This window comes from Takifugu flavidus, chromosome 6 (assembly GCF_003711565.1).
Source record: "Takifugu flavidus isolate HTHZ2018 chromosome 6, ASM371156v2, whole genome shotgun sequence".
NCBI lineage: Eukaryota > Metazoa > Chordata > Actinopteri > Tetraodontiformes > Tetraodontidae > Takifugu > Takifugu flavidus.
The window spans coordinates 16,284,138-16,309,311 of NC_079525.1; the positions used below are offsets into that span (position 1 = coordinate 16,284,138).

The following is a 25,174-nucleotide window of genomic DNA, read 5'->3' on the forward strand; positions in this document are numbered from 1 at the left end:
AATATTCTAATATTTCACCCTGCAGCCATTTTCTATTGTAAAAATGTACACTGCTCAAAAAAATTAGAGGAAGACTTTTTAATCAGAGTATAGCAACCTATCAGTCAAACCTCTGGGATATTGATCTGGTCAGTTAAGTAGCAGAGGGGGTTGTTAATCAGTTTCTGCTGCTTTGTTGTTAATGAAATCAACAACAGGTGCATCAGAGGGGCAACAATGAGACGGCCCCCAAAACAGGAATGGATTTCCAGCTTGAGGCCACTGATACTTTTTCCCTCCTCATCTCTTTTGGCTGATTTTTTACTGACTGACTTTCTACTGCTGTAGTTATTCATTTGGCTTGGATCAACATCTCTGTTGATAGCATGGTGCGGTACCTGGACACTACAGAGGTTGCACAAGTAGTCCAACTCCTCCAGGATGGCACATCAATACGTGCCGTTGCAAGAAGGTTTGCTGTGTCTCCCAGCACAGTCTCAAGAGCATGGAGGAGATTCCAGGAGACAAGTAGTTACTCCAGGAGAGCTGGACAGGGCCGTAGAAGGTCCTTAAACCCTCAGCAGGATTGGTATCTGCTCCTTTGTGCAGGGAGGAACACAATGAGCACTGCCAGAGCCCTACAAAATGACATCCAGCAGGCCACTGGTGTGAATGTTTCTGACCAGACAATCAGAAACAGGCTCCACCACACTTGCCTGTCCTCAAAGGAGTGCCCGCTTTCCTTTAAGTGTAAGTGGACTACTGAGTCCTGACCTGAAGAGGTGGCACATCTGTGTTGTGCCATTCTTCTGTGGAGAGGTTGTTTGGTTTCCCCAATGTACAGTTCCTTGCATTCCTCCTGGCACTGTACACCATAAACAACATTACATTGTTTGTGTCTTGGTGTCTTGTCCTTCGGGTGTACCTGTCTCTGTCTGAGACATGATTTATCTTAAATGTCACATCAGGGTTTTTAAGTTGACTGAATCCTCCTGAAATTTCTGGATCTTAAAAAATTGATTTCAGCTGCATGAGGTAGGGCATTGTCATGCACCATAGGTAACCTTAGTCAATGGGTCTGAGGATCCCAGCTAGCAGCTATGTTATTTATAGCTACCACGTCATCATCAGCACTATTTCTACAGTGCTTTAAAAACAGCTACAGCTGGAAAGAAATTACTAAAGTGCTATAATAATAAAGGAATCATAATGGTAAAATAATAAAACACTAAAACACAGGCAGAGTCTTTTTAAATTCCAAAGAATAAAAGTGGGTTTTCAGACAAGTTTTAAAAATTAACAGTAATGGGGCTAGTCTGATATGTAGTGGGAAGTTTTTCAGAGTTTGGGACAGGCAGCAAAAAGCAGGCAGCAGGTAAGCAGGGCAAAACATTAAAAAATATTTAAAGTAACTCCACAATGCACAGAGAGCCAGTGGAGAGAGGCCCAAATGGAAATAATGCTCTCCAGTAATTGTGATGGAGTCACACTACAGAAGAGGGAGCTCATCTACACGCACTTCTACTGATCTGCAGCACCTCCACATGTGCTCAGTGGAATACCGGAATGCTTGCTTTGGTGAACATTAAAAAGAAGAATAGATGCTTGACAGCTTCCTAGTGTATTTTCACATTATGTTTAGTGACATTTTATGCTCTTGAGGATAGAGAATATACCATCCCTCATTCAATCCTCTACTGCCTTTCCCTTAATGGAGGGCAAGAGGATTTGTTTTGTTTTTTTGCCCAACTACTTTTGGGCAAGTGCCAGTCAACACCAAGTCAGCACATAAAGAAAAAAAAGAGAATATTCATGGATAATAGCAACTGAACATCTGGGAGCACCACTGAATCAACTCTTCCTTAAATGAGGAGATCTTTGTGCGGTGTCTTAGAATTGAAACCTTTTTCTGATAGCCGTAACCATGTTTGTGCAAGACTGTGCCTGCCCTGTGGCCCTGGGGAAAACTGTGGGACAATCGCATGTGACTTTCTTTCAGCCGAGTTTCCCGAAGCTTTCCGAGCAGCTCCGATCTCAAATTGTCGACAAAACTGACATCAGTTAAGACCAGTTATCTATCCTCACCGACGTCCTCTGTGTCGACTGCAAGTGGATGTGATATAATAAAGGGAAGAATAAAGCGGATTTTCAGAAAACATCACTCTACCGCATCGCGTATTTACGGAGTCCAGAGAAAGGTATTTGCGTTCGTTGTTACGTTGGCATTACAGTGGAATCCAGTCAGGCAATAGAGATTAAGAGCTACAATTTTGAACACATTTTTTTTTAAATTAAAATATTTCATTTGCTTTACTTTCGGTCCCGGACTCTAGGGCGTGTATGCAATAGCGGTGTATGCGAATCGACAGCAAGAGGCTGACGCATAGCGAACGATTACAAAAGCCGGGAGAATAAATAGCTATCCATGATTATGGAATTGCTTCTCACTGTGCATTCCTTTTGGTTATTGGTGGGTTATTAGGGAAAACTGGCTTAACTTCTTTACGCATCTTTGTGATGTGATGGGAAAAGGCTGGCTGTGATGCATTTATATGTTCGGAATGCGTGTTTGGGCCATTAAAGACAATTCAAGAGTATAAAAAAAAAAGGATTCACTGATATAGATAATTTGTTTTAAAAATAAAGAATAAACCGCCGGACCGCTGGTTGTTCAATCCTCGAATCACAGCAAGACGCCTCCCGTTTGGGGCACGCATCGCGACACACCCATGATTGCACCAGCGGCTCCTCCTGGTGCACCCATGGCGGCATCATCAGCTTCTCCTGGCTGTGGGGCGAGAAAGGAAGGACAACCGCACGTATTCAGGATGTAGCTCAGCGTTGCAGAATTCTCCTATATGACGTCCCAAAAATAAATAGGTATTGGTTATTTGCATTGTTATAGAAATCACACATGCGTTAGAAATGTATGGCGCTGTTTTCCATTTACTCTCTATGTCAGAGTCTGGAGTCACATATTTATATGGCATTTATATGAGGTTTTCTTCTTTAAAACGTCTCTTCTTCAGAATCAGAATCAGAGTACTTTATTGATCCCTTTAGGGGGTGTCCATTAGGGAAATTAGCATCTCCAAAAAAACGTACAGCACTGTACAACATTACCCACCACCATTACACACCATAAAAACCTATTAAAGATAATAAAAATAGAGTAAAATAAGAAATAAAATAGAATAAATTAAAAATAGAATATAAATATAAAATGTAAAACTATAAAAATGTAAATAAATGAACTGAATGAATGGATATCCCAGTATTATGTTATTGCAGTGTTGTTCCAGTCCTTCTGTTGGCCCTCCTCCCCCCCCAGTGAGGAGTTGAACAGTCTGATGGCTAGGGGGATGAATGAGTTCCCCAGTCTGTTTGTTCTGAACTTGGGGAGGCGCAGCCTCTGGCTGATCAGGCTTCTCTGGCTGTGGATGACAGTGTGCAGAGGGTGACAGACATTGTCCATGATGCTCCGCAGCTTGTCAATAGTTCTCCTCTCTGCCACTGTCGCCAGAGGTTTCAGCTTCATCCCCACCACCGAGCTGGCCCGCCTGATCAGCTTCTTGACCACTTCATCCCTTTTGGGGTCAGGGGGAGGGTGCACATATGGGTGAAGGCAGGTCTGCCCCTGCATGAGTTGTGAGTTCATCGCAGGGTCCTATGTGAGCATTTGTAGGTTCCACACCCTTGAGAACACCCAGAACACATTCCATGTTTTGCCTGCACTGGGACTTGAGCTCACAACCCTATGCGTCTGAGCCTATGCATCAACGAACTGAGCTACCACCAACTTTCTTTAAAAGTATGTTGAAATGAATCAATCTAAGAGGGAAATGAAAAGAGTTGGAACATTCTAAGAAAAATAAAAAATACCGTTTTGATTGGAAAGTTGATTGACTTTGATTAGAATAGGGGTAAATATTCACATGATAAGGCAAATTAGCATTGAACATTAGCCAAAAAAAAGTTGATTTGTCTTTAATAAAATAAATCTGTTATTTTTGGATATGGAGTTATGATGCTAAGCTTTTGTTGTTTGTTGAATCCAGAATGTTCGAGATGAGAGTAATTAGTGCTGCAATGCTCAGCACCTTGATCTGCACAGGTAAGCACAAAGATTATAATTACATGAGGTAAATCTGAAAGGTGAATGCGTTTCCATTACATTTTTTTCCACATTATTTTGTGGGGTGTGTGTGGGGGGTGGCTTTCAATGGTTTATACAAGCTTTTATAATGCAAAGCTCTCTTTCTTAGGTGTCTCAGCACATTTAAAAGGTAAATTCATGTTTTTTGATTTGTTTATAAAATAACAACCTTTACATTTAAAATCTAATAAAGTGTGTTCATTTGTAAAAGTAAAAAAAATACACAAGAGAGCCTTTTTTGGAGAGGACATCTACATCGATATCCCTTCCGGGAAAGTTAGCGAGGTTGTGTTCAAGCCAAGCACCAACCAGTCAACTGAGGTGGTGATACTGCGAGCAGGCCAGGTGGTAAATTCCCGTGGATCGATCAACTCTTTGGGATATCTGGTGCTGGAGGATGTGCAGGAGAATGATGAGGGAGAGTATATTGTCAAGAACACCAGCAACCCCATTGCAGCCGAGTGCGTCATTCTCCTAGTCAGGGGTAAGATGACGCCTCTGTTCTCGTTCATGCATCTTGCTGTGGTTTATACAAAAGGCAGAAATATGGACCTTAACTAAAAGAGGAAAATGAAAACTGCTGTTGTTGTTTACATCATAACTATTCTCTGTTAATAGTGTATTCATTTTTCCTAAGAACTACAAGAATCTACCAAAAAATGAAGAGATTTTCTTTCTTTCTTTCTTCTTTCTTTCTTTCTTTCTTTCTTTCTTTCTTTCTTTCTTTCTTTCTTTCTTTCTTATTTTATCCATATTTGTTCAATATTGTCATTTCAAGTGAGGCTATATCTTGATAAATATTGTTTGTAGAGATATAACAGGCCATTATATACCCCCAGTCCAGACTACACCAAGGATTAAAGCTGCCTAGTTTAAATTGTACTCCAGGGAAAATATGGCCTAGCCCAATTCACACCTCAGGCCAGATTATACCAGTGTGTCAAGGCATATACACACAAAAAATGTTTTTCTTCACTTCATTTTTTATTGAGTTTGTCAGTCAACTGACAAATAAGACCACAACTCAAAACACATAGAATTCTACTTCAATCAAGAAAACCACAATTGGTAAGAATGTTACATTCTACAAAGAACTAAGATTACTACAATTCTCAGTTGTATTTTCATATTTCACGCAATTTGACTATTCATAATATGTTAAAAGTCATCGTGTCCTGCCACTTCAACTTCTGAAATACCCAGGCTGATGGCAATCAAGAAGGTGTTTTAAATTTATTTAATTGCTCTCCTAATATTGGGTGTCAATTGGCAGTACCATTTATCTGTTTTAGGAAAGTAGATTTAATGCTAAATGTAATGCTGTACTCTTACATGATGCAACGTTTGAGGTTGACATGTCAAGCGTTATATTCATACAGTGAAGGCATTGTTTTAGAATATTTTAGTTTGCCTAGCCTTATAGATAAGTACATCATTCTAAGAAAGAACACTGATGTCCTGCCCAAATTTATTTATCTGTTTTAAAATATTAACTGGTAAATATAATGTGTAAATACAATAAAACCTCCTTATACGTGGGTGTATAATCTGGTTTTGGTTATTTTATACTCTGGAATAGAGTGGCCCATGACAGTTTATCCTCCAGGTTATACATTGGCCTAGGAACAAACTATAACTGGGTTTAATGCAATGACGGTATATCTCTTTGATACTCATGTCCACTTTAATTATCATTTAAACCCCCCCCCCCCCCCGTTATTTATCAGACTGCGCTTTGGAGGAAGTGGTCAAGTATGGAGAAACATACACCATCCCTCTCAATCAGATTGAAGGCCCCATCACTCTAATCTTCAGGTGCAGTCAGTCAAAGTTTGACCAACCAAAACTGAAAAACATAAATGTATTTCTGTATATAGAGCATGAAAATATTCTTGTACTAATGCCATAACAATTGGTGTCTTTCAATATGTAATTGAGGCAATTAGTAAAACTTGTCTGTTATTTTTCTTTTGTTTTCCTTATTTCAAGGCCTGGTCTGGTTCAGACTAATCAGACTCTGATTCACCACATAACCAGGGCTCCTCCTGTAGTGATATACAACCAGACGATGGTGGTGCCAGCAGAATATGCAGGACGTCTCATAGTGACAGAGAAAAGGGTGATGCTGCACTCAGTCAGGATGAGCAATGAGGGGAGCTATATGGTACTGGATCATGATGGCAAAGTCAAAAAGAGGAACTGCCTGAAAGTCAGAGGTGAGGAGGGCTCTTTGATTTAAAGTTATATGCATGTGATGGCATTCTGGATGTTCTTCAGACACCATCTCCCGTTCTTCCGGGAGGATTCTGTGGTAATCCCAGAGCAGCCGAGAGACATAGTCTCTTCAGCTGGTCCTGTGTCTTCCTTGAGGCCGCATCCTGATGAATCATGCCTGGGACATCTCCCTAGAGAGGTTTCCATTGAGCACCCCAAACAGGTGCCCAAGCCACCTCAGCTGACGCTTCTCAACGCTAAGGAGGTTCTACTCCAAGGTTCATAACTGAATAGGCTGCATAGATATCAATCAAATCAATCTTTATTTATATAGCGTCTTATACAATCAAAATTGTTTCAAGGCGCTTTCCAGAATCCCAGGGCCTGACCCCAGACAAGCAACAGTGGCAAGGAAAAACTCCCCTTTAACAGGAAGAAACCTTGTGCAGGACCAGGCTCATGTAGGGGGACCCTCCTGCTGATGGCCGGCTGGGTAAAGAGAGAGGAGAAGGGAGAGGACAGGTAGAGGATAGAATGGAGAGGAGAGGAGAGGAGAGGGGTAGAGGAGAGGAGAAGTAGAGTGAAGGGGAGGTAGAGGAGAGGAGAGGAGAGAGAGGAGAGGAGAGGAGAGGAGAGGAGAGAGGAGAGGAGAGAGGAGAGGAGAGGAGAGGAGAGGAGAGGAGAGGAGAGGCACAAAGCACAGAAACACACAGAAAAATACGGTATACAATCACTTCAGCGGGGCCGGAGGTCATTATGCAGCTCCGAAGGCGGCGATACCTGTAAATAAATAGGGGGGCGGGGGGGGAGCAGAAAAACTACACAAGAATCAGCATAACTAGAACTACAGAATTAGTAGCAATAAGCTTTTTCAAAGAGGTAGGTTTTAAGTCTGATCTTAAAAGTGGCGATGGAGTCAGCCTCCCGTACCTGGACAGGGAGCTGGTTTCATAGCAGGGGGGCCTGGTAGCTAAATGATATGCCTGTCACTCTTGCACGTGCCATGAACAAGACAAACTGATGAACAATAGGTACTTGTACTCATCCACTTGAGGTAGGACCTCTCGAACCAAACCATAGAGGGCAAACCACCCCTTCCCAATCAAGAATTATTGCCTCAAACTTGGAGGTACTGATTCTCATCCCAGCCAGACTGGCTTAATGAAGCCAACAGTACAACATCATCTACAAAAAGTGGAAATGAACTCCCGTGGATCCCAAACTGCACTCCTTCTGGCCAATGGCTATAACTAGAAATTGTGTGCGTAAAAATTATGAACAGAACCGGTGTCTCTTGCTGGGGTCCAACATCCACCAGAAACAAACACCTTGAGTCCATAGCTCCAAACTGCTGCATCAACAGTGGAGGCACAGAACATGGTCCACTCTGACTTGATGTCCCCAGCTTTCCTTGGAATCTGGCCCCATGTACCGTACTTATTTCTATACACTGTATATTGCTGATGTTAATGTTGATGTTCTCTGTACATGTGGCATCTACTGCACATCTTTCCATCCTAGGAAGAGGGATCCCTCATCTGTGACTCCTTCGGGTTTCTTCTTTTCACTAAAAGGGTTTTTGGAAGTTTTTCCTGACCCGGTTCAAGATTCTAAGTACAAAGAATGTCACAACTGTGCAGCATGTAAAGCCCTCCAAAGCAAACAATGTAAAAATCCAATAAACTTGAAACGGGAGAAGTTCTCCCAGAGGTGGGAGTTGAAGACCTCCCTGATGAAGGGCTTAGCCAGACGTCCCCAACAGACTCTCACACTATGTATGAGTCTGCCAGGCCTATCCAACTTACTCCCCCACAAGTGGATCAAACTCACCACCAGGTGATGATCGGTTAAGAGCTCAGCCCCTCTCTTTACCTGAATGTCCAAGACACACTGCTGGAGATCAGATGAAAGGGACAACAAAGTCAAGTATCGACCTCTGGCCTAGGGTGTCCCAGTGTCACGTGCACTGAGGGACACCCTTATGTTTGAACATGGTGTTTGTTATGGGAAAGCTGTGAATATCACAGAAGTCCAACAAGAGGACACCACTCAGGTTCAGATTAGGGAGGCTGTTCCTCACAACCATGCCCCTCCAGGTGTCACTGTCGATGCACCAGCCATGACTGCTACATTGCAAAGCCACATTGCAGTTGGGCCTCATGAATCCTCCTTTGGGCAGTTAGCCTACTGGAAGGCAGACCCACATCGCCATTTTCAGGCTGAGTCTGTCACCAGGTGCTTGCCTGCGAAAAAAATATATACCGTATTTTCACGACCATAAGGCGCACTGTATTAAAAGGCGCAGTCTCAGTTATGGGTGCTATTTCTGTATTACACAAAACATACATAAGGCGCACCGTATTATTAGGCGCATGCTGAAACATACATTAAAAAATGACAACGGAGGTAAAACAGTGAGTATCGACACACATTTATTGAACAAAATATTCATTCTTCCGCCACAAAACCATCAAAGTTTTCATCTTCTATATCTGAATTAAACAGCTGCACTATTTCAGTGTCCAACATCCCGAATTCCTCTACTTAATCATCTGAATCGGACTCACCGACTGGTTCCGGATCATCGTTGATTTTGTGAAAGCTCTTCCAATACATGAAGACGGTATCATAGCCCATGCGTCTACAATCCACCCTCATATGGTGGCATAACTTGCCCGCCGCTGCCTCATAGTCTTTGTGAAGGAGTGTTCGCCTTCTGTCATCCAGCGCTCTGTCCGTTTCCGTGGCAGCCGAGAACCACGGTGAACGACGAGTTCTTGTGCCCCGTTGTGCGTATCGCCACCGTGCTGGTCCCTTTTTCTCCACTTTGTGGGTCAAAGGGATGTTAAAAGTCAGAGGTATCTCATCCATGTTGGTGATGTGGCTGGGCGCGGTTATCTTGTCGCGGCAGTAGGTGCGGAAGATGGCCACCCTCTCCTGGTAATCCGCTGGCAGCTGCTGCGCAACAGTTGTCCTTGCGCGTATGGAGAGATGCCGCCGCCTCATAAAGCGAAAACACTATGATTGCTTGATTGCCATTTTCAGCCGCATATTCGACGGCCTGCAGTTTAAAGTAAGCCTCATTCATACGCATCTCGCTTGACCGGCGCCATTTTAGGGGATCCTTACACGTAGGTGTGCCGCTAATCGATTGGCGGAGCGTTTACCGTAGTGCACCCACCAAAGGCGCACAGCAGATTTTGGAACTCAGTCCACACACAAGGCGCACCATATTATAAGGCGCACCGTCGATTTTTGAGAAAATCTCAGTGTTTTAGGTGCGCCTTATAGTTGTGAAAATACGGTATGTGTAATGATAAAAAAGAAAGAAAAAAATATATTTTTATATGTTTGGATATATACAAGTCAAAAATCCATGAGTCAGAAAGGGTTTCAATTAGTACCTCTGCCAATGGTAAGTCACAATATGTGGAGAACTGACCTGCTTGGTGGAGGCCTGTGCTCTCCAAGAGCTTTGTTTCTAGTTTAAGCAGTACACTAACGGTAGACTAACATAAATTGACTGCAGTAGACTAACATATTTTGCATTTTTTTCATATGTTAGTTTTAATGTTGTAGATGGTTATATTTAAGTAAAAGTGTTTCTATTCGATCAAATCTAGTGTTCCTAATGGTTTTTTGCATTATGTTTTTGGTTCTCCACAGAGCACCAGATCTTCTTACACCTTACTTATAGAGAAAACTTGAAGATGAAACTCTACGTGGATCATTCCAATGTTACCATTGTCTACAGGCCCAAATCAGATAATGTGGACCGGGTCATTGTACACCAAGGGGTTGTATTGGCACCACTTGACCCTCTGTTGGAGGGCAGGTTGATTGTGGAGGGGTCAGAGCTCATCCTGAAGACAGTCCAAGTGGCAGATGTTGGAGTCTTCAAAGTGACTGACCTGGCTGGGTTCCCCGTGGCTCATGTATACATAGAAGTAGAGGGTAAAATAGATCCACCAGAAAAGTGCTCTTGCTTTGTTCTCATATGATTTCTTTCTTTCTTTATCTGAAAACAAAAAATAACTCCTGAACAATACAGTCTGAAGCAAAGATTTTCTTTTTGTCTCTTTACCGCTGTCAGCCTATAAGCTGCCTCCGCTGACTGTAGCCATCTTCTCTATGCTGGGCCTGATTGCCTCCATGCTGCTGGTTTGCCTGCTGTCTTGCCTCTATAAAGTCCATAAGAGGAACGAGAAAAACAAGAAGCTAAAGCTCCTTGCTCAACAGGCTGCCAAGGGAGATGGTGACGCTTTCAGAGAGGTAATACCCACACCAGCAGCACTTTGCAATTTTTATCTGACCGCTTCACATTTCTCAGATATCTTCTGAAAGTTACAAAGCATAATCATACAAAAAGGGACTGTCTTTCTTGTTCATTAATACACATAACCATTACTAGGCTGATGTTAAAGACGAATGGCAACACTGGGGAACACAATTTTTATTGAGCTTTTTTTCTTATTTTTTTCTATACTTCAAAGTTTCCTAATTCTCTCAAGTATCCCTTATAGGCTATTGATAGGCTATTGATAGTACTGACCTACTGACCTACTATTGGGAGCTGCACCACCTTACCACACTGTGACTGCACAAGCAAGTTGCCACACAGCTGTAGATGAGTCCAGTCGTAATCAGCTGGCAAGTCTTACTATAGCTAATCAGTGGAATTTTGCTGGAGGGGAAGCTGTGAAGAAAAAACTTTTGAAAACTTTTGGAATCAGTATGCCAGTAGTTTTAATCAGCATAAAAATCTAACTCAACAAAATTATTTTTTTCAAATTGTTCCCAAGTGTAATGTATAAACACCTTTAATTCTGCCTATTTAATCAAATATTTGATCTGAAATGTTACTTAGTGTAGAGAGTAGTTAAAAAAAACAAAAATTAAATATTATTTTTTTATATTCATTAATTTTTACTGTTACATTTGACAAAGATAAGAGCAACTTTTAGGAGTCACACACATATTTAGAACATATTTATTTTCGTTAAAATTCCTGCTCATTACTGTGTTTAACTGTGACACAAATACAAAAATATTCAGATCTTTCAATCATGCATGATCTAATGTGGATACATTTATATTTTGATGTTCAACTATGATGCAGATGAGGCATTTATTTTAACAGCTGGACATGACTTTATGGTCCAGGTAACCCTGTTGGTTGCATTTCTCTTTCTTACTTTAAGGAAACTGAAATGGAGCCTCTTCTTGGTGAGAGAACTGTGTTCTGGACTCTTGTACATATTTCTTCCTCTGTATTGTGTTCACTGTTGAGCTTTATCGCTTGTTTTGGCAAACCTTTTCCTCGATCAACTAGCTTTTAGTAACACAAGTATCACTGGCATTTCTTGTCTGTATGATACCAATAAAATAAATAATATCACTCTATTCAAGTGACACTGATCTGAATTGATACCATTCTCAAAGAACAAGCAGAAGTTGATCGAAGAGAGAATTTTCCAAAAAACAGAGAAAACTGTAAATAGATTTTGCACCACGATTTGGGGTTAAACTGTATCAATAATCCTGAAAGACATTTTTAGACTTTTACATACATATACATACATATAGATTTTTTTATTGATCTGGCTCGGGTACATCAGTATCCTTTCATACAATAGTAAACTATTAACCAGCAGGTAAAACATAAACATTTTTTCTGTAGTGTTGTTTTCAAGTTTTGCTTTTGTTAATACATGATTTGTCTTGCAGGATTCTGGAAACAGTTTTTAAACAGTGTACCCCGGAGAAAAAAAGGTTAATCCATCATTTACTCTCGTTTTAAATGAACCAAGTGAAAATTTCAGGCTGGCTCATAATTAGTGGCTAAGGAGGCCAAATCTTTTCACTGCAGTCATCTGATGTGATGGCTAATATCCTCTATGGCGGGAGAAAGTTACACTCAGCTCTTGTGCAACTTTTTCCACCATCTTTGAGTAAACAACCTCTCTTTTGCCATAGTATTTTGTTCCGCTGATGAAACAGCTCTGATATCAGTGCTGCAGTTACTCGTAAACAATTGAGTTATGATAACTGTGCTGCAGGCTAACATTGCACACATGCACAGAAGTATTTTCCTGTACTTTCTCATTTCTAAGCAAAACCAGATTTATTTGTGTTTCTGTGGCATATTTTTGCATTCCAGTTACGTGTGAATGAAAAAGGTAATGTGAGTAAAGTTAGTAGATTTATGTTTACTTAAATGTGTAATTGTTGTCAGTGTCAGTGTGTGTACTGTAATGTCTGTTTTAGCTGTCTGTTTTAGATAGAATTAATTAAAAATCATTCAGTGTCATAGGGCTGAGAGATTATGACGGCTGGTTTTCCATTTATTCTATAATTTCCTCAATCAACAGAATAAGAATAGCAAATTTTGGCAGAGATTAAGGTGTTAATACTGCAAAATATAAATTATCAACATTAGCATGACAAATTTTAAACTAAGGATGACGTTTACTATACTAACCTTGGCCAGATGCCACAACGATGAGGATGATGTACCCATTATTTACCAGATTACGTTGAACACACAAAGCTTTTGGAGGGTGTTAATGGATGATAATTTAAGTATGGAGATCATAATTCTCTACACTTTCAAACACATCAAATGATGTCAAAACATGGGTAAGTATATGGAAATTCTTAGACCAGAAATCCAACTTTGATCCAACTTAAAGCTAAGAATGTTGTGTACATCTTGTGTACAGTCAAGTCAGATATTGTCTCTAGAGAGCAATAAACAGTTCCAAGAGGCATTACAGGGGCAAAGTTGAACCCAACACCATGACTTGTACTGAGAACCACTATGGAATCACATGCAGTGCTAAGATGTTGTGATTTTCTCTATTCAATGAATTAACACCTTCACACAGTTTGGGAGTGGTTAGGGATCCATCACTGGAGGCTCAGAATCCCTGCCCACTTGTTATAATCAGAGCAGATGTGTGCACCAACCTAAAAAAGATTCACCCACACAAAGGCTCCTAGAACTGATGGAATCTTTGGGCATGGTCTTAAGTACCTACAGAACGGTTAAATATGTTCATGAACATCATCAACCCATCACTGTTCCAGTATTCCAGTCCCAAATATCTGAAAAATATCCACCATTTTTCCTCTCCCAGAGAAGTACCGACCTTCTTCACCTTGATGTGCTTTGAGCAGCTAGTTAAAACATGTATTGCCTCTTTACTCCCGATACCCCTTAAGTTTGCATACAGAGCAAACAGGTCTAAGGATATCCCCACTACCCTAGCCTGCACACCCTTGCACCTGGAGAAGAGAAACCCATAGGCAACAATGCTGATCATTTACAACAACAAGCTCATCAAGAAGCTCAAGGACCTTGGGCTCAACAACTTCTTGTAACTAGATACTTAATATCTTGACAGGCAAACCCCAAATAGTGCCGATAGCCATTCCCTGGAATCCTTCAGGAGTGTGTGCTACACCATAAACAAAATTGCTGACAACAAAACCATTATCAGCTTCATCTGGCGACAGTGGCAGAGAGGAGAACTATCGACAAACTGCGGAGCATCATGGACAATGTCCGCCACCCTCTGCACACTGTCATCCACAGCCAGAGAAGCCTGATCAGCCAGAGGCTACGCCTCCCCAAGTTCAGGACCAACAGACTGGGGAACTCATTCATCCCCCGAGCCATCAGGCTGTTCAACTCATCACTGGGGGGGAGGAGGGCCAACAGGAGAACCGGAACATTTTTATAGTTTTATATTTATATTGTTATATTCATATTCTATTTTTAATTTATTCTATTTTATTTTATTTCTTATTTTCTTATATTCTATTATCTTTAATAGGTTTGATGGGGGGAATGGTGGTGGGAAATTTTGTAGATGCTGTAGATCTTTGGAGATGCTAATTTCCCTGGTGGACACCCCCTAAAGGGATCAATAAAGTTATCTTGAATCTTGAATCTTGAATCACCAACTCCCTAGAGATGAGGTGCCAGGAAAACAACCTCCAACTCAATATCAGCACAACCATGGATCCGATAGGAGACTACAGGAAGTATCAGGCTGGAGGACACATCCCCTTCAACATCAATGATGTGACAGTGGAGTCAGCAGCTTCAGGTTCCTGGGAGTTCAAATCATTGAGGGCCCTGGTCTCATAGCACCATGATCACCAAAACAGCAAGATTAAATCTTCAATAGACCGAAGACACTCAAGATGAACTCTGCAACTTATATACAGTTGCCCCATCAAGAACCATGTCTGACTGCATCTCCATGCAGCATGTTGAAAGCTGTCCAGCATGTCACCAGAATGGAGCTGCCGTTCACGGAAGAGACTGTTGAAATCTCTGCCCCAAAAATGAACACTGTAACAGTCACATTTGCACACCAATATTCTATTCTACATTCTATACACATGTTTATCCAGTTATATGTATCTGGTGTGGTTTACACAAATTCTATTTTACACATTGTGGTGGTCCTGGTAAGATCAAAGTTCAAAGTCTTTCCGGAATCCAGAACATCACCAAAAATTGATCATGTGTCCCTTTGCTTGATAATGCCATTAAAATTCATAATTAACTTTTTAGGCTATTTTGCTAAACAGACAAACAAATATTGGCTGTTGCCATTTATTGTTTAAGTTTGTGTCAGGTCATCAAAATAACTAACACAGTTTGTTTGGTATCATTTCTTACTTATCAACTAAGTTACGCTTTATTGGCAGCTTTACAAGCACAAAAAAAACAAGATAGTATGGTTTGGTGTTCTTACTTCGTGCTCATGCAAACCATGTTAGTACAAGCAGTTTTTTTAAAACAATAAATGTAAATCCAGCTTTTCATAATTTTCTACATTACTTTATATCTCTCTACATTTTTTCATTGTATCCCATGAGTGTGTCTGTGCGCTCTCATTTTTTTACATTGTATTTTTAAATATGTATTTATGTGTATGCTTGGCGTGTTAGTCTGTTGTTGGTGGGATTCAGGGTATCAGCACATATAGCCATGTTTTCTTCATCACCTTTGTGGATGTGAGAATGTGTGAGAGAAAAGCAATGAACTTTTTAACAATCTAACAGACAGATTTAGAACTGTTGTTATTCATTATCTGGTTTTCTGCCTCTTTATCTTGCTACTGTCATCTTATTCTATGTACAAGATTTTTACTTTTATAAAATGATGCTTCTTTTATTCTTATTTTTGCCACTATAATAATATAAATCAAATCAAATCAATCTTTATTTATATAGCGTCTTTTACAATCAAAATTGTTTCAAGGTGCTTTCCAGAATCCCAGGGCCTAACCCCAGACAAGCAACAGTGGCAAGGAAAAACTCCCCTTAACAGGAAGAAACCTTGAGCAGGACCAGGCTCATGTAGGGGAACCCTCCTGCTGATGGCCGGCTGGGTAGACAGAGGAGAGGGGGGAGGAAAGGTAGAGAGAGGAGAGGAGAGGAGAGGAGAGGAGAGGAGAGGAGAGGAGAGGAGAGGACGGTCACAGACATACATACAGTGGGACCTCTACTTACGAACGTCTCTACATGCAAAATTTTCAGGTTACGAAACGTCTCAACAACAAAATATTTCCTCTTGTTACGAAAGAAATTTCCGGATACGAAAGGCAAAAATACGCTACCTGCTGCTACTTGCAGCTCACGAAGTTTAGCGAACGCAAACATGCTTGTAGCTGCTCTGCCATTGGCTATCGCCTAGCATTTTCCTGTCATCCCATTGGCTAGGAGGGAGGTCAATATGTACAAGTTTTTGTGTATCCCAGCGTTGTCTTAGTTTAACTTTTATTCGCTATGGACCCCAGGAAAGTGATAGAGAAAAGTGAAAAAGAAGAAAAGAAGAAGAAGAGAGCTTTTTTGTCCATACAAACGAAGCAAGAAATAATAGAAAAGCAAGAAAAAGGGATGCGTTTGGTTGATCTCGCCAAAGAATATGGTCATAACCGGGATTTATTGTGGGTGGGTGTTTGTATGTTTGTCAATTAGATGGCGGTGTTACCACAAGTGTTAACGTTCGTTGCTAGTAATGATGGCTAATGTAAGATTAATGTAAGATACCTGTAAATGAATACAGAAGTGGGGGGGGGGGGGAGCAGAAAAACTACACAAGAATCAGCATCTCATCAGTCTATTTGATGAGGAGAGGAGAGGAGAGGAGAGGAGAGGAAACCATGACCCATTGGGGTGACAGAGGCCTGTCAGGTGATCATGTTTCTGGACCCCGGCAGCCTCGGCCTATAGCAGCATAACTAAGATGTTAACCTACTGATTAGACGACCCCCTAAGTATGATAATTTGCCTGTCTATGATAGTAACTGGAACTACAGAATTAGTAACAATAAGCTTTTTTAAAGAGGTAGGTTTTAACACTAATTTTAAAAGTAGAGATGGAGTCAGCTTCCCGTACCTGGACAGGGAGCTGGTTCCATAGCAGGGGGGCCTGGTAGCTAAATTAATGTTATAAATCTGGATGTTTATGTTGTAAACTGAGAATTATTTTGAAAAAGATAAATGTCACCAATATTAGCATTTGTGGAAAAGTCTAGGAATGAAAAAATCCAAGCATTTTTTTTTATATACAGTATATTTAGTGCAGTCAGAAATACCCAGTGAGAAAAAAAATCTCATCAATAGACACACAATACTGACAAGACAAACTTAATGCAGATTTATTAAAAAAGTATTCAGACCCTTTACTCAGACCCTTATTGGGTTCATTTCAAGGCTCAGCCACTCAAGGACATTGACAGACCTAATGCTAAAACACTTATTTTTGGCTGTGGTCATCATCTCATTGGAAAGCAAACCTTCATTCTACTCTGAGGTCCTAAACAATCCTGAGTAGTTTTTCTATCAAGGATAAATCTGTACTTCATTTGGCTTTCTATCAACCCTGAGCAGTCTAGCTGTCCCTGTTCCTTAAAATAGTTACGAAACCTACCAAAATGCTTCACTGTCGGGATGAATTGAGCAAGTGATTTTCCTTAAAAAGGGAATGAACATTGCCAGAGTAACCGTTGCTCAGTGTGGTCTGACAGTTAATCTTAGGAACCGTCAGCAAATCTTTGTCTTGATATAATAATTAATCAGATATGAATGGCCAATTAAGGTGTAGAGTTTTCTGAAAGATCAAGAGAATGGAAGCCCCCCAGACACTTAGCTTTACCTTCCAGTTTCTGTTGTTAAAAGTTGCAACAACAAATTCATCAATATCTTTTGATCATTAAAAGTAGTGAAGGAATATATCACTAATAGGGTAATGGTGTTGCATTTTTCTTTTTGTCATGTTACAGATCTACCTACAAGGTTATTGCTGTTTAAATAATCTCCATAATCTCCTTTAGACAAGATTTAGCCACTCCTACTTCACTTTTCTTGCTGCTGAGGTCATTTTCTATATGCTATGCTTTTAAGGCTCTCCTCAGTTTTAACCACCAGCATCCCCATGCAGCCACAACAAAAGCTTGTCTCTCAGATATGTCAAGCAGGTTAATCAAAGGTGTTGTAAATGCATTGAAGACCTCTATGTGGTCATGTGTTGGTGTGTTGTGCTGTGTTTATTTTGATACATTTTAGCTGCTTAGTATATGACATTGTGTTCACTGATGGGTGTGTGTGTGTGTGTGTGTGTGTGTGGACATACACTCTGCAGGTGGTTCATGAGGCATACAGAAGGTTCACTGAGGAATCGCTGATGCAGTCCGTTTGTGATAAACCCTCAGAGAGCACGGAGGTCACAACTAAGGTGAGTACCAGAGCACAGAAATCCACATTCCATATATTGGAATGTCAGAATATAGATTTTGTTATACATCCTTTTTAAAAATAAAAAAAAGTATTTGTTCAAGCAGGGACGGTATACATTAATGAACATTCCATTTTTGGAAAAAAAAAGAAAAATGTTACCCAAGGAGTGATTTGCATTGGTAGTTCCACTGCCAGATGTTTCAGTCTTTATTTATATAGCATCTGTTACAATTAAAATGGACTCTAGGCACATTCCAGAATCTCAGGGCATGACCCCCAACAAGCAACAATGGCAAGGAAAAAAAAAAAACCTTTAACAGGAAGAAACCTTGAGCAGGACCAGGCTCATATAGGGGGACCCTCCTGCTGATGGGGGGTTGGGTAGAGAGAGAAGAGAAGGGGGAGAAGGTGGTGGGAGAACAGAAAAGGCAGAAATCATGGAAATACATTAATAATACAAGCTGCTGGTATCAGAGTTGAGTGGGTCACCGGGGTCGGAGGTCGGCATACAGCTATGAAGGTGACGATGCCTGAAGCAGAGAAACTACAAAAGAAATATCATCACTGATCTACTCGGTGAGGAATAAAAAGTACTGCTTTCCCATACGACACATACCTGAGTGGGATCATACAGTCCCCTCTCATGAGGCCCACATCTGCTTATGTTAAGGGAAGTTGTGATGGGTGTAATTGGGACCCGAAAGCAGCACTCTGGAAAGCTGGGACCGTTGGCAAGGACCTTTATTAGTACATGGCCAAACAGGAACTCAGGCACACAAGGAAACAGTCTGTTCTTCAGGCTCGGGGCCCACACAAAGTCTATGGGTTTCAGGCTCAGGGATTGGGTTGACCTGAGCCCAAATGCGGAACTGAGGGAGAGGACAAGAACCCTCGGAACCGTTTACTGTTCCGTATAGAGCAGGCAGGGGTGACAGAGAGGGGCTTACAGGAGATGATACAGCAGAGCAGACTGGGGATGAGCAGCAGCGAAGTCGGGACCAGGCGGAGCAGACAGGAACCAGAAACGCTGAGGCAGAAGTCGTGGTCAGGGACAGAAGGCTGGTGAGCTTACCGGGAGACAGGCGGTGCAGGCAGGTCAGAGGCAAACAGGTTCGGCAACAGGAGGTCGGGCAGGTAAGAAGTGCTGGAGAGTTTTGCATGGAAATGCTGAAGAACAATCTGGCAGCATCAGAGTGCAGGGGAGGCTTATAAGCAGGGCTGATTGGGAATTGGCTGCAGCTGTGCTTGCAGGTGAGCGGCGTTAAGCTGACAGGGTGGGAGTGGCTGGCAGGTAGAGTGGAAAATTACTGAGGCATAGGGACAGGAGGAAACTGGGGGAATGGAGCTGTGACAGACGTGCTGATCCTTTTAGAATTTGGTATATTGTGGATTCATATTTAAACTTTGTAAAGGTCTTAAAACTAAGAGGGCTGTTTCTGGAGTATGTGGCAATGGTGATATGATTCTTTTTTGTCTAATTTTTTAATCCCTACTGAACATTTGAACTGAGAGTACTTAAAGATATGATTTAATTCACATGATCGCATGTTCTGAGAAGTTAAAAAAGAAAAGTTTAACAACATTGCATGATCAACTGTATCAAACACCCTGTACAGAGCGAGGACTACTGTCCAAACACATGCTGACATCAAGAAACTGTCTAGTTCTTTCTAGAAATAGATGTATTGTTGACTCCAAAGAAGCCAAATAGTGCAGGGTGCAACGGAGTATGGCCAATAAACAGGCCGAGGAATAAAATGATGTCAAATGATACCGTTTTTTTTAACTGATCGCACAAAATAAGTTGTTGTTTTTATTATTACCAACAGCCTAGAAAATTTATTTTATGTTTAGTTTAACTAGGCTGAAATCATTCTGAAAGCATCTAATTTATTTGTGTGCATTTTCACTGATCTTTATTTCAGCCACTTTGCTTAGCTTCCCCATCCTCTTCCTACAACCCCTCTATCCCCAGCTTTCTTTTTGTGACCTTTTATTCCCTCAGTCTTTCCTCTTCAGTCCTTTAATCACATACTTTTCCTCTACCTTCTATTCTTCTCATTCCTTTCAGGGCCTTGAGACATCCAAACCAGGCCAGTACCATTCCCTCCCCTCTGAAAACATCCTGGAATTGAGTGATTCTGGGGGAGAGTTTGTCACTTCTTCCCTGCCAGTGGACAGTGACACTGATGCGGCAATGACCTATGCCTCCCACAGGCCCCTCCTAAATGCTATCTCCCCTACAGCTGTGACTGAAGCGTGTCATTATGGCATCCTGGATGCCGGTCAGCCCTCTGAATCGGCCTTGAGTGCCAGTCCCACTTCAAATCAACAATCAGTTCCGGCTGTCACCCTTATTGCAGTGACCGCAGCACCAGAAACAGTCTCTAAGGACAGTACAGGGTCAGATTTAGGCAAGGTAGTAGGAAATGCAGAGCAAAAGGGAGAGCTTGCTCAAAGCACCTGAAAAAGTTCTGCATTTTGATATTGATATTCACGATCTGGCTGTGTTTCCACGAACTACACCTAACTGTCACTTTCAAATATCATCACCATTGAATGTGGATGGCACCCTAGCCTAGGATTTGGGTTGCAGCATAGCCTAGGAAAGCAAAAAATGTTCTAAGAGAGGATGAGCACTGAAATGTTGTGCATATGCCAAACATACATTTAACTGAAATACTTACATAATTTATGGAAGATCTGCAGGGAACTGTTGACAACAGGATTAAATTTACCACAGCCAGACAGAAGTTAAAGGATAACTAAATTTAATAAGGATAGCATTTGAGCACTTAAATGGGATCAAACAACTGTTGTCAAAGTTAGATTTGATTTGAAGATCTAAAGGCACCATCAACTCCAAGGTTATCTGATATCAAAATACTTGTTTTTCTGGGCCTGCTTTATCAATGGTGTATACTTGAATGACTCGCATGATGTAAAGCTTTGTATATTTATTAGTTCCCCATCCTAGCATGTAATGAAACCTGAAAAGCATGTTATTCCTCTGATAGCAGCAAGGCTCTTCTTCCATCAAACAAATCTCCAGATCTAACTTTATTACTTACTGACTCCCATCAGTAATTACCCATCACAATATGCGCGTTATGGTGCCACAGGTTTGCCAATACTTCACAGTAGATTTCCTTTGGTTAAGCATAGTCAAACTAATAAGCAAAGTGCAGCCAATGAGAACGCATGTAGCAGAAACTCCCTCCATTGAAAAGCAATACACCATCAGAGACAAAAAGCAGATAAGCAATGGCAAAATAAGCTAATCAGAGATTTTTTTTTTTTAAACCACTGGAGGCGGTGGTATCGTGCTTGCACAGATTGCTAACAGTTATAGGTTTTTTGTTTCCACTAGTCTTATAAAAGTAAAAAGCTGTACATTCAACACAATGAATTGAGTACCCTGCTGCAAATGTGCATAAGAGCATGGTTCAGAGTGGGAGACTGGCAATTACGTACCTTTATTAAAACTAAAAGAGGAAAAATGTCCTTTTTTTCCCCAGTAGCACCCCGCTAAACACCATTTCAAGCAAACCCAAATGTTCCCATAGGAACATTAGGAATGGCTTATTGATAATCGCTGTAGTAATTGTAAGACAGTGATAAGGGAAATTCGATTTTAAAAAAAGATAATCTTATGTAAACTGAAGGAAACATGAAACATCATGAGTCACTCAGATTAAGTTTGAATTTTAATGACTACAATTAGAGGCTATGCACTTTATTTGATTTGTCTCAGTTTCTGTCCCAATGTCAACCGTGGCAATAGATGTGTTTTTTGACACCACAAACTAGAAGGTCTGTAAAATATTTCTGATCCATTCAGGCAGTCAACCACAAACACAGACAAAGCACAAACGTTAGATCAACATGATTAAAATGGATACAAATAATAAGAAATTATTATAGATAATTTAGACTGAAGATGCAGAAAGCGACAATGCTCAATAATTCATTTTTCTATTTATTTCACATTACTTTTTAATAGGCCTGAAAATCCATCCATGTCTATGGCCTAATTGTTCAGATCTTGTTGCTTTCAATGATAGGGCGCAAGGTCATGCAAAAAATGGGAAGCCCGTGACACTTTTTATTTTGGTTATTTAAAATTAATTTGTATTGCTGTTCTGTCGGATCACCACTTGTTTGTGGTCGTCTTGTGAATTATCATCAAAGTTAGATGTTAAAAATTCTATATGTTCAGCAACATTTTGAAAATGGCTGACAGAAAAATAAATCCAAGTTGTTCATATGTTTTTCTAACTATTCATTTCCAGTATTTATAGTAGGAAATCAGAAATAGCATATGTTTATTAATTCCTTCTTTTTAAGCCTTTTTAAAGATATATGTATGCACAAACATATGTCTAAATCTATGCATATATGTATATACAGTATATTATATTGCAAGATCTTTAACTACCAAAACTATGTATTGTATAACTACCCATTTAAGGTGCAATATATAACTAAAAAACAGGATGAAAAGGGTGATCAAAATCAAATTTTACCCATTATGTGAAGAAAACTGTAAAGTGTAGCTTTGTTATGATATAAATAATGAAAATGAGAAAGATGAAGAAAAATGCATGAAAACTCTTCAGATGATTGATCAGATGAATTTTGCTTAATGACTCAGATTCCAGATTAATTACCCCTCCCCTGCTGTTGCTTTTATACATGAAATCATGATCAATGCAATATGGATTTTCACTCGGACAAGAATTTACAAATAAAAAAGCTTTTATCATGTCAAAGTTAAAAGCTGATTTTTTCCAATCTATTTCCAATCAATCAAAAACATATTTTGCAAAACAAGTGTTTGATATTTACAATATTCAATGTTTCAGGTCATTATTTAGTTTTATTGTTTATTTATTTATTTATTTTGGTTGTGATTACAATACTGGGTGTGTATGAATCTGTCTCAACTTTGGGATGTCGAGTGAGTTGAATACAGTATGTTGTACCCACCTCCTGACTTATCCTCCGATCTTGAGATTGAGTACGTCCCAGACACAGTTGTTTTCATACTACAGTCCCTTCACACCCATCAACTGTACTCAGGTAATCTCCATTTTACTTAATGTGCCATTGGCATCAATAGCTGGACCTCGAGAAGTGAGACACCTTTTTTATGTTGTGAGAACTTTCAACTGTCAACAATAACAACAATAACTGTACCACCTCGCACATGTTTTAAATGGGGTAAATGTTTATGCAATCACACTATATATTTTTGGTTCAAAGCAGATTGAAATACCTCTGCACAGACAAATCCCAGTTCAACAGCTACGCTATGACCCTGACACTATAAGGTTACTATACATCATTGTTATGTAACAAATCTGTCCCCGCCATGATACCTGCAGCACCTAAGAATGTCTTTTATATACAAGCTATTCAAAAAATCATCAGTCTTAATCTAGTGACATGCATATTGCGTTACACCATACAGCTAAATATATTTTGTGACAAAATTACTATTCACATTGTAGCCATTGTCATTGTAAGAACTTTTTGTTAGCACCGTATTCACTACCAAAAAGACTCCTACTTGTATTTTAGCCTTTATCTGCTGTCACAGTCTATCACATGAGTTCTTATAGCAACTGCACTGTTATAGCACTGCACTGTTTGAGTTTCATGAAGATGTTTCACCTCTCATCCAAGAGGCTTCATCAGTTCTGACTGTTGGGGACTTCCAGATACTTCTACTCTTCAGGAGCCATTAACACATTTAGAGCTCCAGTCACCTGGTTGTTGGTTGTTGCTCCACCCTCATTATGAAACTTCCGCTAATGCAGTGCAATTCTTTTGTAGCCACGTTTGAATTGCCTCTCCTCCTTCTGGGGATGTTTTTAACATTGTATTGTATAGAGTTGAGAGGTGATGATGCATCTGTTTAATGATGGTCTTTCCAGTTTGACATACATACATAAGCATGCAGCATGCTGACTTATAGATTGCTCGTGAAATAGCATCTGTTGTGCTGATGCCTAATAATCATAATTGTAATTGGAACTGCACCATCCTGTGGAGCAGGCTTCCTGATTCTATCCTGAGCATTGGTCTTCCATTGTTATTGTGGCATTCCAACTCCTTTTCATTACAGCTCAGATAAATTCCAGTGACAAATAATCAAAATTCCTCTATTGGTTATCTTATTGATGGTTATCCAACTGCTTTATTTTACTTATTTTGAATTTTGTAGTTTTGTTTTTCATATATAGGCTATGAGACCCCAAATAATTTACTAGTATATTAGAGGTATCAACGTTCGCACCCTACAGATTGATTTCATAAAGGTGAATGAATTGAACTTCACATTCTATGCTGTGCATCAGAATTCCAAATCAGTATATCATGCAGCTAGATTAGATATGGTTTTCCATTTGCTTTTGTTTTTGAAATAATTCTTACATAGCATTGACAGTGAATTGATATTTGTATTGTTGATTTCATTAAAGAAATAAAAAAAGATGAACCAGATAAACTGTTTTCATGAAATCTGATTATCAATTTAACTATTTACTGGTGCACATTGCAAGCTGCATCAAGATTTGATTGATGTATTCCAATCCGTATTTCTTTATTTTTTTCAATAATTATGTATTAATTTTTATGTACACAAGACACTATAATATGTGGCTCAGGATATTTTAAATCAATTATTTTCTGTTCTTGTTATTGTGTGGACAAAGCATGGCAATTATAAACTTAAATGCTAATTTAAAACATGAAGCAGGGACATAATCTTTTGCTTGAGAATAACCCTCATTGGTTATATAATTTTATTTCGAGAAATTTGGCATCTTGCGCAGTCTTTTGTAAATGTGTAAAGTGTGAAAATTTGCAATATGTTCAATTTAAAAAAAAGGTCACCAGAGCAAGCAGGCCGGGTCTGTTTCTGATGTTATTTGCATAGATAGATATTTGTCTGGAGTAGATTACTGTGAAATACAGTGTGTGCCGATCAAAAAATGACGGCACAAATGTGGTGGAAGGGGAGATTCGCAACATAGATTTACAGCCGATAAATCTGCTGCA

At 40.1% G+C, this 25,174-nt stretch overlaps 1 protein-coding gene across 14 annotated transcripts; it reads left to right on the plus strand.

The window, feature by feature from the left end:
• The first annotated feature begins 1,841 nt into the window (after positions 1-1,841).
• Positions 1,842-24,620, plus strand: LOC130528050 (uncharacterized). Of its 14 annotated transcripts, none has more exons than XM_057036979.1 (12): positions 1,842-2,177; positions 4,038-4,093; positions 4,245-4,265; positions 4,347-4,619; positions 5,863-5,950; positions 6,125-6,351; positions 10,016-10,303; positions 10,443-10,621; positions 11,551-11,575; positions 12,077-12,121; positions 13,756-13,855; positions 14,310-15,586. In XM_057036979.1, the coding sequence occupies exons 2-11, from the start codon at positions 4,039-4,041 to the stop codon at positions 13,818-13,820; spliced, it is 1,266 nt and encodes a 421-aa protein (XP_056892959.1). In that variant the 5' UTR covers positions 1,842-2,177; position 4,038; the 3' UTR covers positions 13,821-13,855; positions 14,310-15,586. The 14 variants fall into 14 exon arrangements, 8 of the variants coding, with proteins under 8 accessions (XP_056892959.1, XP_056892958.1, XP_056892960.1 ...); XR_008951183.1 differs by lacking the exons at positions 13,756-13,855; positions 14,310-15,586 and adding exons at positions 18,015-18,107; positions 20,181-20,236 and having other exon boundaries at positions 1,845-2,177; XM_057036980.1 differs by lacking the exon at positions 12,077-12,121 and having other exon boundaries at positions 1,844-2,177.
• The last annotated feature ends 554 nt before the right edge of the window (positions 24,621-25,174 follow it).